Genomic DNA, 18,446 nt, shown 5'->3' on the forward strand with positions numbered 1-18,446 from the left:
TGCATGAAGCCAGTTCCATGCACACCCCTAAACATGAGTACACCTCATGCTGTTACTTGTGAGTAGACCGGCAAACTTAACCCTGAGAAAGGGTCCTCTCTAGCAAGCAACTGGGGAAGCTGCATCTGTAGAATTTGTCTCGATGCATCTGTCTCCTGACCAATCTCAAGCAGAAAGATCAAGGCAAAGTGTGGGTGCATGGAGCCTCATTTATAAGGTAGCATAATATACGATTGTACAAAGTCCTTACGGCTTATATGGTGCAGAAGTTAAGAAGGGCATATTAAGAGCCAAAAGTTAAGCAAAGTTAAGAAGGGCACCTTAGAGCCAGCCTGGTGTAGTGGTTGGAGTGCTGGACTAGGACCGGGGAGACCTGAGTTCAAATCCCCATTCAGCCGTGATACTTACTGGGTGACTCTGGGCCAGTCACTTCTCTCTCACCCTAATCTACTTCACAGGGTTGTTGTGAGGAGAAACCTAAGTATGTAGTACACCGCTCTGGGCTCCTTGGAGGAAGAGTGGGATATAAAATGTATAATAATAATAATTTGCAATTTTCTCGAAAGCATCTTAACTCTTATCTTACAGAGACTTTTTTGGTTGACTGAATTTGCAAGCTTTTTGAAAAGTAAAATCTAATTGGACACCGTGGGGAAAGTGGCTTAACAGCTAAGCAGAGCCCTACTGGCTAAGTGGAGCCTCCATATTCATCAGCAGTCTATCTCATGTTCAAAGGCAGTTGGCCACCATGTTGTGTGACCTTGCAACGCTCCATAGCATCTTGCCATTGCCTCTCATTCCTTCCTAAGTCCATTTGCTACCTCGCCAAGCAATCATTTGCTTACCCTCTCAAAGCCCCTTTCCACCACACTGCTGCCTCAGTGGAGACAAAAATAAAAGCCCATGAATGGAAGGGAAGAGGAAAGAGAATGCCTGATTAACTATAGAAGTACCAGAGCACTCCTGGACTCTCTTTATTGAGCAGTGGTGATCAGAACAAGGAAGCCACTCTCTTTAGAACTTACCAGGAGTTGTCCCTCTGAGGGCCTCCCAGTTCTGGCTTCAGAAGCTTTAATGGGTAAAATCACCTATAAGCACCTTTCCATGATTTTTACCCTGTTATCATGGGGATTTCAGAAGTTAAAGGGACATTAAACATTGTATAAAATATATGATCAAAAATGCATGGCAAAGTTGTGAACCCCCTCATTTTAGGAGTTGATATTTAAACTTCTGTCTCTCAGCCATTTTTCAACGCATCTGCACCCAATTTGGAGAGATGGTGCATCTTGTCACCTAGTGGGTGGATGTCTGCGATCAAGTAGATTTGACAGACAATTTTGATTTTCTGACCAATGGAATGTTCAGAGCTATAATGGTAGAATGTTGGAACAACTTCTCATCTTAACTATACTGGCACTGCCATCTCAGTAAAATTGGCACTGAATTTTTAGCCTCCCTTAATAACTTTTTTAAAAAGGTAGCAGTACAGGAACTCTTTGAATATTGTCCAAGTAACGGTCCACAAAAGTACCAGGGAAACTAAAACCATGCTTTTCAAAAACTTAAACCTAACCTGGAAAATGGGTTAGGTTCTTGGGAGTTCCTGAGAAGTGGTGTGGGCTATTTATTCCCTTCCTTTTTGAAATCCCTAACCCCTTCTAAGTGGAGAATGGCTCAGGCTGCATTTGCAGTACACAAATTTAATCATTGGGGTAGTTTTCAGGCATTCACAGGGTTGGAGATGTAGAAATTAAAGAGGTTTTCCCCTTTAACTTTTATATCCCTGCCAGAAAACATAGTGAAAGATCAGCAGTGCTCCTGTGATAATTAAATCTGTGGACCAGGAAGTTGCCTGTGGAGCTAAATCTGTGATATCTGTGGGTCTTCCTGTAACCATTTTTTAAAACAAAAAAAATCCAACTTTAGTGCAAGTTTTATTTGGGACTTCTTCAAAGTTTGGCAGTATATTGACATCACCAGACCACTTTTGAATATCATGTTTTGAGATACCTCTGACCTTGGAGCATTAATGTAACTTCTGGGAGCCATCTCAATCTGAATTCTGATCCAAGGACAGGAGCCATTTTGAAACTGGGCAAATACAGCCAGACCTGCTCATCAAGTCTTTTCCATATCCTTTTTCACCTTCTAGAAAGCAGGCTGATGGAAAAAGGCAGAATGGGGCATCATGCATAAGGAGTGCTGAACAGAAAACACGGCCATCCTTTTTGAGAGAGGGGGCAGGGGGTGATTGCCTAACATTGTCGTTTTTATCCCCACACTTCATATACACAGATGTCTGGCACACTTTAATCCTAGAACACAATATGCCAGACATCAGCCCTTTATCTTTAAATACTCTCGTGCACACATCTTCTTTCCGACTCCCACTCCTCCATTCAGGGTGTAGCAAGCTGGGCGGCCACCCAGGGACAGGCCACCGCCATATTCCCCTGCACTGCTGTGCCAGCCACACTCCTCCCCCCATGTCATCAAACTGGTGCAAGGGGCATGGCCAATGCGGGGAAGAATCCACAGCAGCTCCCTCACCTTCTCCAGCCTTGTAGCAGATTACCAAGCCTTTGTCTTAGAGCAAGCCCACGTGAGGGGAAGGGAAATGCTGCCTCATCCCCTCTATGCTTTCCGAACAAAAGGTTCTCCTAAAACTTTCCTGTATCTTCATAGGCTGCCACCACACCCAATTATCAACCAAGTTTAACCCCCATTGGGTGGAATTCCAGGGAAACTCTCCTTCTCTTACTATTGGAAAAGTACAAAAACCTTCCATGTGCAAGCTTACAGGTGGTGAGAAAACTGGTAGCTGATGAATGTATGAGGCGTGTTGCATCATAGGAAAAAACACCTACCAGATCCCCTTTCCTGAGTTAAAAATCCACTCAAGGAGGCTTGTTAAAATTGCGAAGAACAAAAAGAAGAATAAAAGTTCAAATGCTACAGACTGCTGCAGTCTGAGGCTTTCTCAGCTTTTAATTACAGGTTAAAAAAATATTCAGTAGGTTACAAGAATACTGCTAAAAGCACCCCAGATGATATGGGGGGGTGGGCACACATTAAAAATCATGGCTACCCAGTTGCACTGAACATGGATGTAAGAAAATACAAAAGCACCTTTTAAAAGCTTGCAGAGTATTTTGCAACACCCTAGCTGGATGGGTATAGGCTAGCGTTTCTTAGCTTAGTTACATTACAGGAAAACAATCCTAGAACAGTTGCAGAGATATGCAAAACAAACGAAAGAAATATCTGTTTCTAACGCAAAATATCTCCTTTTCCTTAAAACTCACCCACCATTTGATGAGAATCAAGCTTCCTGCAATCCTGTATCTCAAGGATCTGCAGTTCCTTCCATGCCAACCTCCATGGCCACACATCCTGCCCTCACACTCAGGCTGCTTCCTTCTCACAAAGAAGGAACAACTTCTGTTGTTCCAGCTCCAACTCCTATCTAGGTTCTACCCATCTGGTATGCTGATTGGCTGAGCCCTGGAGGTCACCAGCCTGTCAGTCAGGACAGGGTTCACCTCTGCTTCACTCTTTAGGGGAGAGGCTGTTCACTACAAGCCTACCAAGTGTTTGCTTCACAGGCTGGATGCTTCCTTTTTCTCTCTTGTGCACACAAGAAAAAGGAAGCACCCAGCTTGTGAAGCAAGCACTTTGTGAACTGGGGAGGGCAAGGGGGCCACTGCACATTCCTCCCCAGCTCTGGCTATGCCCCAATGTCAGCGTGATGTGTGGCTGGTGCAGGTGGTTTGGATAACTTCATGGAGGAGAGGTCTATCAATAGCTACTAGTCTGGTGGCTATGGGTCACCTCCAGCCTCAGAGGCATGATGCCTCTGAATACCAGTTTCAGGAGAGCAACAGCAGGAGAAAGGGCACGCCCTCAGCTCCTGCTTGTGGGCTTCCCAGTGGTATCTGGTGGGCCACTGTGTGAAACAGGATGCTGGACTAGATGGATCTTGGGCCTGAGCCAGCAGGGCTGTTCTTATGCAGTTCTGTGCCCGGCTTGGACAGGGGAAGTGTGGTGTAGGAAGTGTCGGAGAGAGGGAGGCATAATGGGGACGACGACGACAAGCAGCGACCTTAGTGGTGCCCTTGTGCCCTGCAGCTGACATTTGCACCCCCCCCCCTTGCTCCATTATCCCCATGCAGCTACCTCCATGTCACTTAAGTTGGTAGGGACAGGCGAAACAAACAATGCAGTTCTATACTAGATATTTGGGGTTTGGCAGGGGACTAACCTGACCTGCTGACGATCCTGTGTTGTGTGTCCTCTTCAGGGCTTCATACCTGGCAGTGCCTGGTTGGCTGTGAGATGAGCAAAGACGGGAAGCAGACCGGAAGGTACATGCAGTGTGGCTATGATGGGAGGGACTTTATCAGCCTGGACAAAGAGACCTTCACCTGGACAGCAGCTGATGACATGGCCCAGCTGACCAAGAAGCTGTGGGAAGGTGAATGGAATGTTGCCCAAGATTGGAGGCCCTACCTGGAGGAGAAATGCATTGAGAGGCTGAAGAACTACCTTCACTATGGGGAAGAGACTCTGCTGAGGAGAGGTGAGGAGGAAAAGGAGGGACAAGGCTGATGCTTCCTGCTTTCCATGGAGAGAGAAGGGTGATGCTTCCTCCAATTCCCCGCCCCTACCTTCAATACACTTCATGCAGGTGTCAGACATCAGGGATTGTACTCCTTCTTACCACAACTGGGGAAAAAAAATACATTTCTAAAAGATTCCTCCAGTTGAAATAAAGGTACTCCATAGAAATGGCAAACAAAACCAAGCAAGGCTACATTTTCCTCTTTCATCTGCTCATTTCTACTTTCAGGGTGTTTTTAAAAAAAACAAACATGGGGAGCTAAAGCACATGTTTCGTACTTCCACTTGCAGTCTTTATCACTTTTAGGATTCTACCACTTCAGATGGTGCTTGTCTAGATTCTTGCTGAAAACTAGAGAAAAGTCCTATCAGAGCAGCCATTAAGTTCAGCTTTTTCCTGGGTGGCTGGACCATTTCTAACCCCATGTAGGTGGGGGCTGCATGAGTGAACCCCATACCAAAGTGGGGTAACTACCTCCCTGTGCATGGAAAACAGCTCTGCTCTTTATCATTTGTTTCTGCTCTATATGAAATTCATCCTTTCTACCTTAGCCTGCCCACTACTACTAGGAGTATTATTAATATGCCACTTTTGAGCCAAAAAAAGGTTCCCAAAGCTATATAGAAAAAGAATAACGTCTGACGTCAGACACGGGGACGTGGTTATCCCCTGCGTTTGACATAAGACGCAGGGGGCGGGGCTATCGAGGCGCCCGCTGCGGCCGCACACGGGCTCCCGGCGGGCTGGCTACGCCCCTGGGAGGGCCGCAGTTTGGAGAAGTCTGAACTACACGATTGAGCTGTCCCTGTGCATCACTAACTGCAACTGTACCTCATTTGGTTCAAATTGGTTAGGTAGTTCACAAGTTAGCCCACTTGTGCCTCAAATGTTCACGCATCCACCACCTTGGATTGGGATGGATGACATCACAAACTACGCCGTTGAGGTGTCCCTACATCTGTACCCAATTTGGTCCATATTGGTCCAGGCGTTGTGAAGTTGATGACGGGGGGGTGGGAGACACACAGAATGCTGGATGATCTCATAAGTCTACTGGAAGGTAGGCTAACAAGGTAGACGCCACCCACAGCCACTGGAGGGATGCTGTGATGGGGCTGATTAGGGCCGGTTGCTCTCCCCCTGATATATACAAGAGAATCATCACATTGAAAGCAAAGCCAGCTCAAGACTCGGGGGTACCCCATGCAAAGTCTGCATGGGTTCCTCTTTCACCTGTGCCCTGCACTGTGCCCGCCTGCCTGATCACTCACTCTTTCGCGGATGCGGGCAGTGGGCAGGTGGCCGTGCACTCCCTGTCACCCTCCTTCCTTCCTGGCTGCCCCTTCCATTGCCTCCACCCACCGCTTTTGTGGTGAGTTAAAGACGTTGCTGCATGATGTGGCAACGTCATTACAGCTCACCATAAAAGTGGCGGTGATGACGGACAGGCATTCCCTGTGGCCTACCCACCTGCTCTCCTTGCTGCTGCCACCTCCACTCACCACTTTTACATGGCAGTGAGCTCTAACCTGAATAATTATGCTTTAAAAGTATGCATGGTACCCTATTGAGAATAGAAAACATGAGCTAACAGCCATGTGGGCAAGACATCAAAAGCTATAAGAGATTTTGGAGATCACATTGACCAGGAACAAAAGACCTCGTTCCATATGATGGCATAGGCGCTATCTTGGGAACTACAAGTATTCCTTTACACTAGTTATGCCACTGAAGAAGGCCCTGTATAGGCCAAAACACATATGGCAAAACTGGACAAGTTCCCTTGTGTGATTTGTAGCTGATGTCAATTTCCTACAAGATATGAAACTTGCTTCTTTGCTTCATTCAAGGACGACTGGATTCCTCATAAATTCATATTGGACATTTAGAAACCTAGAATGACATCTTATGAAGGCTGAACTGCAAGTTCAAATGCAGCAGCTAGACTGGTCTCTGGGGTAACCTGGAGAGACCATATTATGCCTGTTCTCAAACAGTTGCACTGGCTGCCAATATGTTTCCGGGCAAAATACAAAGTGCTGGTTATTACCTTTTAATTCCCTAAATGGCTTAGGTCCAGGTTACCTTAGCGCCTTCTTCTGTATGATCCCCATCACACGTTGAGATCATCTGGAGAGGTCCGTCTCCAGTTACCACCGGTACATCTGGTGACGACTTGGAGCTGGGCCTTCTCTGTAGCTGCTCCTGGCCTATGGAATGCACTCCGGGCAGATATCCATAGTCCGAGCTCATTGTTGGCCTTCAAGAGAGCCCGGAAAACTTACTTGTTTGGCCTAGCCTTCCAAGGTTTTTAAATTGTAAATTAAATTGTGTGTTTAATTGGTTTTGAATGGCTCTGAACTCTTTTAGATTTGTTTTTATATTGTTTTAACCTGTTTGTTTTAAATGCTGTTTGTTGTAGTATTTTACCTGTTGTGCACTACCCAGAGCCTTTGGATGGTGTGATATAGAAAGGTAATAAATAAGTAAGTTGCAACGTTTCTTGTGTAGTCCATTTTGGAGACTTGAGTCGTGAGGTTGATTTCAAACGTTCACCACATAAGCATGTTTTTCTGTACCCATGTTTTTGAGAGAGAGAGACAGAGACATATATACATACATATATATATATATATATATATATATATATATATATACACACACACACATATATATATATACATACTCATCTTTTCAGCTGTTTGAGACAGAGCATTGAGAATGATGTGTGTGTTCAAGTTTGGTAAGATATTTTGTTTTTTTGTTTTTGTTTTTACTCGCACATTAAAGAAGGCTTAATATCTTGTCATTATCTTTTATATATATACATTGTCTTTATTGATGATTTAACTGAAATGCTTTTAATTAAATGTTTTTTCTCTATATTTTATTATTTTACTTAATGGTGATCAGAGGCGTTATATACTTGTACTACCTTTTGAGGTCCATGCATACTTTTAAAGCATAATGTTTCAGGCTACTACATTGTGGTGGGTTCCTTTTTAATCTATTTGTATACTTGGCCCTGTGGCTGCTTCCTCATTGCCTGCCTTTGTGGCAGCTCACCTGCTGCCTTTCCCACTTCTGGGCTTTCATCTGTCTTTCTTCTCCCTCTGGGCCGCCTCTCTCCCTCCTTTCCTCTCTCCTCCCTCCTCAAACCACTTTCTCTATTGCCTCTGCAGCAACTCTTAAGAATAAGAACAGCCTTGCTGGATCAGGCCCAAGGCCCATCTAGTCCAGCATCCTGTTTCGCACAGTGGCCCACCAGATGCCTTTGGAGACTCCTCAAGCAAGAGGTATGAGCATGCCCTCTCTCCTGCTGTTGCTCCCCTGCAACTGGGATTGAGAGGCATCCTGCCTCTGAGGCTGGAGGTGGCCCACAGCCACCAGACTAGTAGCCATTTATAGACGTGTCCTCCATGAATTTGTCTAAGCCCCTTTTAAAGGTATCCAAGCTAGTGGCCATCACAACATCCCATGGCAAAACATTCCATAGATTAATTATGCACTGTGTGAAAAGTACTTTGCTGATCCTAAAACTCCCGGCTTTCAGTTTCATGGGATGACCCCTGGATCTAGTGAGGTGATAGAAGGAGAAAAACTTCTCTCTGTCCACTCTCTCTACTCCATGCATAATTTTATACACCTCTATCATCTCTCTCCATAGTCGCCTCTTTTCCAAACTAAAAAGCTCCAGATGCTGTCGCCTTGCCTCATAAGGAAGGTGCTCCAGACCTTTGGTCATCTTGGTGTACAACTTCCAGTCGATCCAAACAATGGAGAGTCTCAATGTTAACAACAGTGTTGATATTTTCACAGAACCTCCAACCGTGAAAGTGACACACAAAGTGGGCCATGATGGCTGGGAAAACCACACCTGCCAAGCTTATGGCTTCTACCCCAAGCAAATCAACATCACCTGGAGGAAAGATGGGAAGGTCTGGGAGCAGAACACATCCCGTGGGGGTGTCTCCCCCAGCTTGGATGGGACCTACAACTCATGGGTCCACATTGAGATTGACTCCAAGGATAGGGACCACTACCGGTGCCATGTGGAACACATTGGCCTGCTAAAGCCTCTAGACTTGGCCTTGGAGGATCCTGGTGAGAGACTGTGTGTGTGGATGGATGGATGGAGGGGAGAGCTTCTTCAGGGGAGGGTGAAACAAATTCTTGGAGGTGAACTTTCTTTCAAGGAAGGATCCTTCGGCAGTGTAACTGGCTAGAACAATCCATCAGATTCAGTATTTGTGTTTAATGTGAAACAGGTGGTTCTCCCCCCGCCACCCACCCACCGCCCTGTATGTGGCTGCTAACAAAAGATGAACAGATTGGCCCTGGCAAGAAAAGGAGCCCCATCCTGCCATAGGGGAGACAGAAACTCTCTCAATTTGTATTGCTGTGAATGGGCTGAATAATTAACTTAACTTCTAGGGATGCGCACAAAGCATTTCATGTAGCCAAGGGGTGGCGGAGCGCAGTTGCTTTAAAGGGGGGCACACAGGTCTTTACCTGCTGCTCCAGCGCGATGCCGCTTCCCTGTTACCAGCAGCCTGCATGGCGATGATGCACGCAGGCTGCTGGAAACAGGGAAGCAGCCACACGGCACAGCTTTTTGGAACGGACAGTACAGTCCCGGAGGGGCAGGTGAGGACCTGTGTGTCTCTCCTCAAAGCTACTGCTCGCCTCCCACCGAACATAACTGTATTGACAATGGAAAGAAATTTGCAGACGCGTAAAACAAAGGAGGCAATGTATATAGAGAAATTAAAACCAGACATAAATGTTGAGGAGATGGTGGTGTCTGCTGTGAAATGTATTAGTCTTTAAATAGTGGAAGCTGAGTGAATTATTTCCTCAAATCTGAAGTTGATAAAAGCCACATATTATGCAGATTTTGAGTTATGTTTAGATATCAGATGATACGTTAACACCAATGCATGATCGATCGTAGAACGCCCTGCCCTAAAGCCAGCTTTATTATGCTAGGGATGATGGGAGCTGTCATTCAAAAACAGCTGGAGGGCCAAATTTGTCTGCTCCTGCCCTAGACAAAACTCTTCCCACTGATTACAGGAGGCACTCTTTATTTGCAGGGGTTCCATTCTTGCCTATAGGCATGGATAAGGAAACCACAAATAAATAAACCTTGCCCCTATAGGGGTTAGGTTCCTACACACACGGAAAAGGCTAAAACCCCGGGCAGGAAGGGGGAGGGAAATAAAGTGCTCTACCTTGCTTTCCAGGTCTCCAGCAAGCCCTCCCCCCCTTCCTCCAATTTTTGCAAAAAATCATGGGAATTTTTTTTTAAGAGCTGCAAAATGGCTCCATGCTGCCTCCTGGCCATAAAAGACATGGGAAATGGCTCCAGAAGTCACTTAAGGTGGCCCTGAAACCATGAGTAGGCAAAAATTGCCTATTTTTGCACCTGTAGATATGGAAACTGGGTCTCTAGGACCTCACTGAAGATACTTGAAACCATGGTCGCTGGGACTATAAATAAGAGGGGCCACCTGTACCTATTTTGTTCCTTGCTTACACATTTGTTTTCTCTTTTAAAAAATGGTTTCTAGTTTGTTCATCTGTCTGCTGACAGGATTCTTCACTGAGTCAGACATTACTAGCTTTAACATTATCTGTATATTTTGTAGTATGGACAAGGTCTTTTAACCAAAAAGGCCTCGATTGCTTCCCTGAAGGCCTGCAGTTCTTAACTCTGGTGGATTTTATATGGGAAGTGGGGATCTCTGTCTCCATCACTGGAGAGCCACTATAAGTCTGAGTTAACTTGTGTTTGTCCTATTTCAGCCTTGTGGCCTGTGGAGGTCACACAGGCAGTCATCATGATGATTGTGGCTGTTGTTTTGCAGCTGGCTGTGTCTTTCTTACACATTGGTGAGTAAATTCTGAGTGTGAGAGATTGAGACTGAGATTTTTTGCGGCAGTTTCTCAATGAGAATATTCTGGCACTAGCAGCAGATACTCCTAAAACCTGGTGGACGACACCTCCAAATTCCCCAGAATTTGGGCAGGTACTCCCAAGGTAGAGTACCTGGCTAAAGGTAATCTAGATCAGGGATTCTCAATGGGTCCCCAGATGTTTTTGGACATCAACTCCCATAATCCCCAACCCAAGGCCACTGGGGCTGGGGTTTATGGGAGTTGAAGTCCAATAACATCTGGGCATCCAACGTTGATAATCCCTGATCTAGATCACCCTTATGCCTTGACAAATTTTCTTTGGATCTACAAGCCAGTACAAAAATAAAGGATCCAGACAACAGACATTTGGCAAAATTACTGGACATCTGGACTCTGACTATTCTAGATTTCTATGCATCATGGCCCCCTGATGCCTGGAATTTGTCAAGCCCTGCTTTAGAAGCAAAGTTTTCTACTTGTGGGGAAATCCTCTAATAATGAATCTACAAGATTCCAGAGCCTGGAATGCACTTAGTAGTCATCTAGTCCAGGGTTTCCTAACCTTGGGCCCCCAGATATTGTTGGACTACAACTCCCGTCATCCTCAGCCACAAAGGCCATGTCTGGGGATGATGGAAGTTGTAGTCCAACAACATCTGGGGGCCCAAGGTTAAGAAACCCTGCTCTAGTCCATCTCCTTTCCTCCCCACACTTTCACTGAGATCCCAAACATATTTACTTGGAATTACCCTAAGGTGACTTCTGTGGAATCTGCACCTTGCATAATTACTGTATACACCATTTAAAAAAACAAAACACTTTTGGTTTAACATGTTGGGCTAAGGGCTTTCTGTGTTCACTCAAGCTCCAAAATGTTGGGAAATTGCAGTTATCAAGGTCCATGGTCTTCATGGTTCCATTATTTAAGCAATATGGATATGGGATGGTATCCTATGTTGTGGTTAGTTCCAGCTTCACTACTACCTTGGAGTTGGATGGCTGTCAACGGTAAAGTGGTGGACCCAAGTCCCAGAGGTGTCTGATCACTGGAATGAATACATTTACTATGTGTTCCCAAGGATGATCCAAGAATGTAAAAAATGCAGCATGAACACAAACCCCTGCCTTCTTAAATTGAAGCCCGGGCAGGGAAGATGTGGCCCTGGGATAAAAAGGAGATCCTTCCTGGTGTTGGAAGTGAAGGACTCTGCTCTGCCTCATGCCTCAATGACAGAATGGGACAGATAGTGAGTCAGAGGGCTAGAGGGGTCAAGACATTGGTCATCCCTTCTCTCTACTGCTCTGACACTATCCCTTTGGTATGTAGATTGCTACTCTCAGGTACTTCCTTCCTGCCTCCCTCTCCCTCTCTCTCTCTCTTCCTTCTTCTTCTCCCTATTACACATGCTCGCCTCTCTCTCTGGACCATGTGTGCAGAGATGCAGACAGCATCTCTCTGCATCCAGCTAGATAGATAGATTAGAGATTCTATCTCTCGACTTTCCTATCTAGAATGGAGTTCTCCAATAAAGAGTCCTTATATTGATTTGAAACTATGACTAGATCCAAGTTTCTTTTGCTCTCAGCAAACACGCATGCCTGGGCAGACTCCGCTGTGTTTTGCCTCTGTGCACTCTGCTGTAATAGAAGGGTATCTCTTACCAGAGATAATTCCAAACACCAGGCACAGGGGAAGTAGGAACTCTCAACAATTATTGCTATGTACTGACTTAGTATGAAAAAAATGGATATCAAGAAAGGTCCTTTTTGAGTAAAAAGGATTTGATAGCTTCCCTGAAGGCCTAGAATGCTGGGATTTGGAGGGTTTCCATGTGGTGGAGTGGGTTCTGGAGTGGCAAAGCTTCATGGCTGACTAATAAGGCTCACCATCTCTTTGCATGGGGTCAGCCCATGAGTCAGTCCAGAGCAGCTTCAGTTAAAGTTTTTCTGGATCTCTGCCTGGAGAGCTACTATCACTCTGAGATAATGTGTGTTTGTCCCATTTCAGCCTCTGTGCCGATGCAGTTCCTTGTGGTACCTTTCTTGGTGGTCTTTGTTCTCCACCTTGTGCTGCTGTTTCTGAGTGCCTTCCAAATCTGTAAGCAAACTCTGAATGTATTTGCTGGAGTGTGTGTCTCTGCTGGAGTGGAGTGTCTGTGAATGTATTTGCTGGAGTGTATAGGCCACCTCCAGCCTTAAAGGCAGGATGCCTCTGAGTACCATTTGCAGGGGAGTAACAGCAGGAGAGAGGGCATGCCCTCAACTCCTGCCTGTAGGCTTCCCAGAGGCATCTGGTGGGCCACAGCGCGAAACAGGATGCTGGACTAGATGGGCCTTGGGCCTGATCCAGCAGGGCTGTTCTTATGTTTTTAACACGGGCCAATCCAAGAGCTGTGCTTTTGGATACTGTAAACACGTTAGGTCCAGCATGAAGTCAACCCAAATTCCTCTTCTCATACTCCTAGTGCAGATCTCCAGTTCAGAATTCAGATCATTCCCTACAATTGGAGGAGGCTGTGAGGGAGGATGTGACTGCCAACAGAAGCTGAACAGAGTGATCCTGGGAAGAAAACAAGGCCCTTCCTAGCAGAGGGGAGGCAGGAATTCTCAACATCTTGGAGAGACCATGTTACTCCTTTACTGATGGAGTTACACTGGCTGCCAATAGGTTTCTGGACAAAATACAAAGTGCTAGTTATAACTTACAAAAACAGCTTAGGCCCTGGGTATCTAAGAGAGAGTCTTCTTCGTTATGAGCCCCACCACCCATTGAGGTCATCTGAGGAGGTCCGTCTCCAGTTACCGCCAACTCATTTGGTGGCTACACAGAGACGGGCCTTCTCGGTTGCTGTCCCAAGATTGTGGAATGCGCTCCCTGCTGAGATACGATCCTCCCCATCTCTGGCAATTTTCAAAAAACACCTGAAAACCCATCTTTCCACCCAAGCTTTCTCAGCTTCCTAAATTTTGGGGGTTTTAATATCTGGTTTATTTTAAAATTCAAAACCCTAAATTTTGGGGTTTTTAATCAATGTAATTGTTTAATTGTTGTTTCAAAATGTTTTTAAATTGTTAATTGTTATGTTGTTTTTTTAATTTGTTTTAGCTCTTTACTGTTTTAGTGGTTTGTTTTAATTGTAAATTGCCCTGAGCCATTTTGGAAGGGCAGTATAAACAGCAAGCAAATAAATAAATAAATAAATAAATAAATAAATAAATAAATAAATAAAATAAGCTGTTTTTTCTGAGTATGGTGGGGATGGAGGGCAGAACATGATATGATGTCCCCAAAGGCATTTTAAATTAAAAATGTGATAATTAGCAGTAGGCCTTGAAGGCCTGCACTGCTGAGCTCTGGTGGGTTTCCATGGATGGCTCAGTGGTAGAGCCCTGTTTTGCATGGAGACAGCACATGGTTCAGCCTACGCGAGCTCCAGTTCATGGGACTAAAGATCTCCAGCCAATTCTCTGGGAAGCCACTACCAGTCTGAGTAGACTTGTGTTTTCCCCCTCCGTTTCACTTCCAGTTCCTTTGGCGGCCATTGTGGAACCTGTCTGGGGGTTAATGATTGCCATACCACTGCTGTCTGAGATTGGCTCATACATCATCAGTAAGTACACTCTGTGTGCATTTGGGCAGTGGTGGTGGTGGTAGTAATGTGTCTGTGATATTTTGTGGCAGCTCTCACAGAAAATGTTCTAGCATTGGCAACCCAGCCACCCCCCTGGAAAAAAAAATTCTGATCCTCCAAATCCCACTTTCTATAAGTGAGACATTTATATGTTATTCAAAATATACACATCTATATATGATATTTTTTACACATAGTAAAGCTTTCTGTTATTAACAACAACTTGGACATGGACTGGACAGTACCTTGACTTTCAACATATGGAAGTTAAATAACCCTGTAATGATGAACCTACAAAACCCACCTTCCAATTTCCTGGGGCCTGGAACTCACCTGAGGATAACCTAGTCAGTCTCTTCCACTTCCCAATTTTTTTATGAGGATCTTAAACACAATCTACTTGGTGTTTATTCACAGTGACTTTTGTGGAATCTGTGTTTTGGATAAATATTTCTATTTTTTAAAGAGGCTCTTATTCCCCTATGTTCCTTTCTCTTTGGGGAGTCAGATGATGCCCTTCCACTGAGACAGTGAGTGGGCTTGTCTGCTGCCCACCATTTCCTCCTGGCAACCTTCAACATAGACATCTGAATCCCTGATGTCTCTTCCTTCAGAGTTACAAGTTGTTTTGCTGTCCTGAACTATCTTCCAGTGTTCTGCCAGAGGGGAATACTAGAGACAAAGGATTACACTGAAGCAAATGCTGGGCTGATACCCCAAAAGAATTATTTATTTATTTATTTATTTATTTATTTATTTATTTATTAGATTTATATACCGCCCTTCCGATACGGTTCAGGGCGGTTCACAACATGATAAAAACAATTAAAAACAAATTAACAATTAAAATCAAACTATTAAAAACACAATAAAACCAATAAAACAGCTAAAAGCCCTGAAAATCAGGGCAACAATTTAAAACAGTTTAAAACAATTAATCATTTAAAACTCTGGAAGGCCAGGCCAAATAAGTACATTTTAAGGTACTTTAGTAAGTACGTTTAAGTATAAATAAGTACCAAATAAGTACCAAATAAGTACGTTTTAAGGTACTTTATTGTGCTAATAACAATTACCTAGAGAACTTGTGAGATCTCCTTCCCTGCTGCTAGTTGGGAAATCAGGTTTTAGTGTCTGAGATAGCATAGAACATAGGAAGCTGCCATATACAGAGTCAGACCATAGGTCCATCTCGCTCAGTATCGTTTACCCAGACTAGCAGTGGCTTCTCCAAGGTTGCAGGCAGGAATCTCTCTCAGCCCTATCTTGGAGATACTGCCAGGGAGGGAACTTGGAACCTTCTGCTCTTCCCAGAGCAGCTCCATCCCCTGAGGGAAATATCTTACGGTGCTCACACATCAAGTCTCCCATACATATGCAGCCAGGGCAAACCCTGCTTAGCTAAAGGGACAAGTCATGCTTGCTACCACAAGACCAGATCATGCAAAGGATGGGAATGGTTTTTTTTGGAGATACCTTCAGCCTTGATTCTTTGATTCTGTCTCTGCAGGGGGACTACGGAGAATTTTCAAGTAAGTAATGCCTGCCTCTGTAAAATGTTACTGCTGTGGGAGGAGCCCTTGGTGGGATATAGGGGATATCTTGGAGGTCAGAAATCCAGTCATTTGGAATACTTTGAAGCCTTATAGTCAGTGAAAGGTGACCACCCGCTATTTTTTTCCTTTGGCTTCGATGTCCCCTTGCAATGGCTGTATTAACCCATAGGCTGAAGGCTGTAGCATTTGGCCTTTATAGGGGGCTGGCCCGAAGCTCAGGGGTGCCCCAGGCGAAGCCTGCCTGGGCACCCTCCTGGCCACAGCCTCCACTGGACCATCACAGGTGGCCTGTAGGAAGATGGGCGGGTGACAGGGAGTGCGTGCCCTCCTTGCCACTGCTCCTACCCATCACCACTGCCTCTGTCTCCATGCTGCCACCTCTACCCTGCCCTTCTCGCTGCCTTCACTTCGACTCAGCATAAAAGCAGCGGGTGGAGGTGGTGGTGAAGAGAGTGGGTGAGCATTTCCCATTGCTTGTTTACCCTGGCTGCCACTTGGCAGCCACAGGGAGGGGGTGGAAGGTGGCAACCCTGCCTGGGTCTCACGTGTCCCAGACTACTGCCGCCCCTGCCAGCTTTGTGCCCTAAGCGGGTGCTTAGCTAACTTAATGGGCAGGCTGGCCCTGCCCTTCTATTTTTGTTCTCTCTGTTTTTATATTGCAGTAATAACTGAGTGTCAGTTCTTGGGCCCCTGGATTTTTCTTTTTTGATCCATTGGATATTGCTTGTAAAAAGTGAGGGAAATTTTTGAGGTAGTATTAGGAAACTTCTGACTTTCCAAAAATAAATAAATAAATAAATAAATAAAAAAAGTGACTACAAAGCAATACTTCAAAAATGAAGTTACTTTTTTTTTTTTTGCAGTTTGTAATTCATAGCGTCCTTCCATCCCATTAACTTTAGCCCCCTCCTCATCTTAATAGGGTCCTGCCTTTGTTGCCTCGGTCTCTGGCTCCCTACCCACTTCCTGCCAACAGCACCTACTAATTTCCTGCACTTTTCTGTACTTGTTTTGCCTTCTGTGAGGATTTATGCTCACTGCTTCACCTCCATGCCTCACCCTTCCATGTTTCCTATGCTGTTCTTCATCATGCTTGCTCTTGCCTTGCCTGTCCCTTTGCACCCTCCTTCCGCAGCCTAAGCGTTCCCTCCCTGCCCATAAAACTGCTCCTCTCTAAGCCCTGTGTGAGGCTTCTCCTTCAGCAAATTTGACAATTCATTTCCTTTAGAGAAATTAAACAATTGGCCAACAGTTTCTTTTGCTCCTGACACATTTATCTTGATGAGTTAAAGTATCTGAACAACTCCATGAGATGACAGCAAATCAGCCGCAGAAGGTAGTTTTTGTCTCGTATGGATATAGCAATGGTTCTCAACCATGTTCTTCCAGATGTTGCAGAACTACAATTCCCAGCATCCCTAACCATGATATAGTGTGGCTGGGGATGCTGGGAGTTGTAGTTCTGCAACATCTGGAGGAACATGGTTGAGAACCATGGCTATATATGTATCATTTCAGATTGATTAAGTGCCGTCAAGTTGGTGTCGACTCTTAGCAACCACATACAGTAGATAGATTCTCTCCCGGATGATCTGTCTTCAACTTGGCCTTTAAGGTCTCTCAGTGGTGCATTCATTGCTGTCGTAATCGAGTCCATCCGCCTTGCTGCTGGTTGTCCTCTTCTTCTCTTTCCTTCAATTTTCCCCAGCATTATGGACTTCTCAAGGGAGCTGGGTTTTTGCACAATGTGTCCAGAGTATGATAATTTGAGCCTGGTCATTTGTGCCTTGAGTGAAAATCCTGGATTGATTTGTTCTATGATCCTTTTGTTTTTTTGCTTGGCTCTCCATGGCATCCTCAAAAGTTTTCTCCAGCACCAAAGTTCAAAAGCATCAATTCTTTTTTCTATCTTGCTTCTTTAAAGTCCACCTTTCGCATCTATACAATGTCATGGGAAAAACCATTGTCCAAAGGATTCTAATCTTTGTAGGTATAGACATGTCATGGCATCTAAATATCCTTTCCAAAGCCTTCATTGCAACCCTACTAAGTGCTAGTCCCCAGGTGTGGGTGGCAAAGCTTTGCCTGCAAAAAGATCCTGAACTGGATGGTGGGTCAAAGGTTGCCCTAAGGTGGCACCTGCTCTTTGGAAGGAGTGATGCTCAGAAATCTTGGAACTTTGCTGATTTCTGTGGAATCCCATCCATAATAGGAGGGCTAACTATGACCTTTGATAAAATCTGTCTACTGCATGGAACATGAAACCCTTTGCAGCCCTTCAACATTTGGAGGAACCAGTCAGTGCAGAATGAAATAAAGAATCGATAACAGCTGAGATGGTTCCACAAACAATGCGAAAGCAGCTGCCAAAAAAAAAATCCAAAATATATTTATTCCAACGCGTTTCAAAAAGTATCTTTTTCAAGGAATGTTTCTGCTTGACTACCCAGGGCTTGAGCAAGAATCCACATCTCTTTCAGGCAGTCAGGTAGAATCATTCCTCGAGAGATATTCTTTTTGAAATGTGATGGAATTAATATATATTGGAATTATATTTTGGAATATATATATATATATTTTCCCAGCAGTTGCATTCGCATTGTCTGTGGGACCAGTCAGTGTCCAGTAGCATTTCCCAGGGCCTGGACCAAACTTGGAACACAGATCAACCCCCGCTCCCCAGGATCCCATACTCCTGAGTCATGAAAGAAA

General features: G+C 44.9%; 1 protein-coding gene across 4 annotated transcripts in view; it reads left to right on the plus strand.

The window, feature by feature from the left end:
- Nucleotides 1-18,446, plus strand: part of LOC128343375 (major histocompatibility complex class I-related gene protein-like) — a 45,051-nt gene that overhangs the window by 17,301 nt on the left and 9,304 nt on the right. For 3 of the 4 annotated variants that reach the window (XM_053292353.1, XM_053292355.1, XM_053292357.1), the window contains 5 exons: nucleotides 4,304-4,582; nucleotides 8,444-8,728; nucleotides 10,433-10,519; nucleotides 12,555-12,644; nucleotides 13,012-13,139. In XM_053292353.1, the coding sequence (XP_053148328.1) occupies nucleotides 4,304-4,582; nucleotides 8,444-8,728; nucleotides 10,433-10,519; nucleotides 12,555-12,644; nucleotides 13,012-13,133 (863 nt within the window). In that variant the 3' untranslated portion in view covers nucleotides 13,134-13,139. Of the gene's footprint in view, nucleotides 1-4,303; nucleotides 4,583-8,443; nucleotides 8,729-10,432; nucleotides 10,520-12,554; nucleotides 12,645-13,011; nucleotides 13,140-14,073; nucleotides 14,158-15,688; nucleotides 15,711-18,446 lie in introns of those variants that run through there. The other variant, XM_053292354.1, reaches the window with a different exon arrangement.

The sequence above is a fragment of the Hemicordylus capensis genome, chromosome 2 (assembly GCF_027244095.1).
Source record: "Hemicordylus capensis ecotype Gifberg chromosome 2, rHemCap1.1.pri, whole genome shotgun sequence".
NCBI lineage: Eukaryota > Metazoa > Chordata > Lepidosauria > Squamata > Cordylidae > Hemicordylus > Hemicordylus capensis.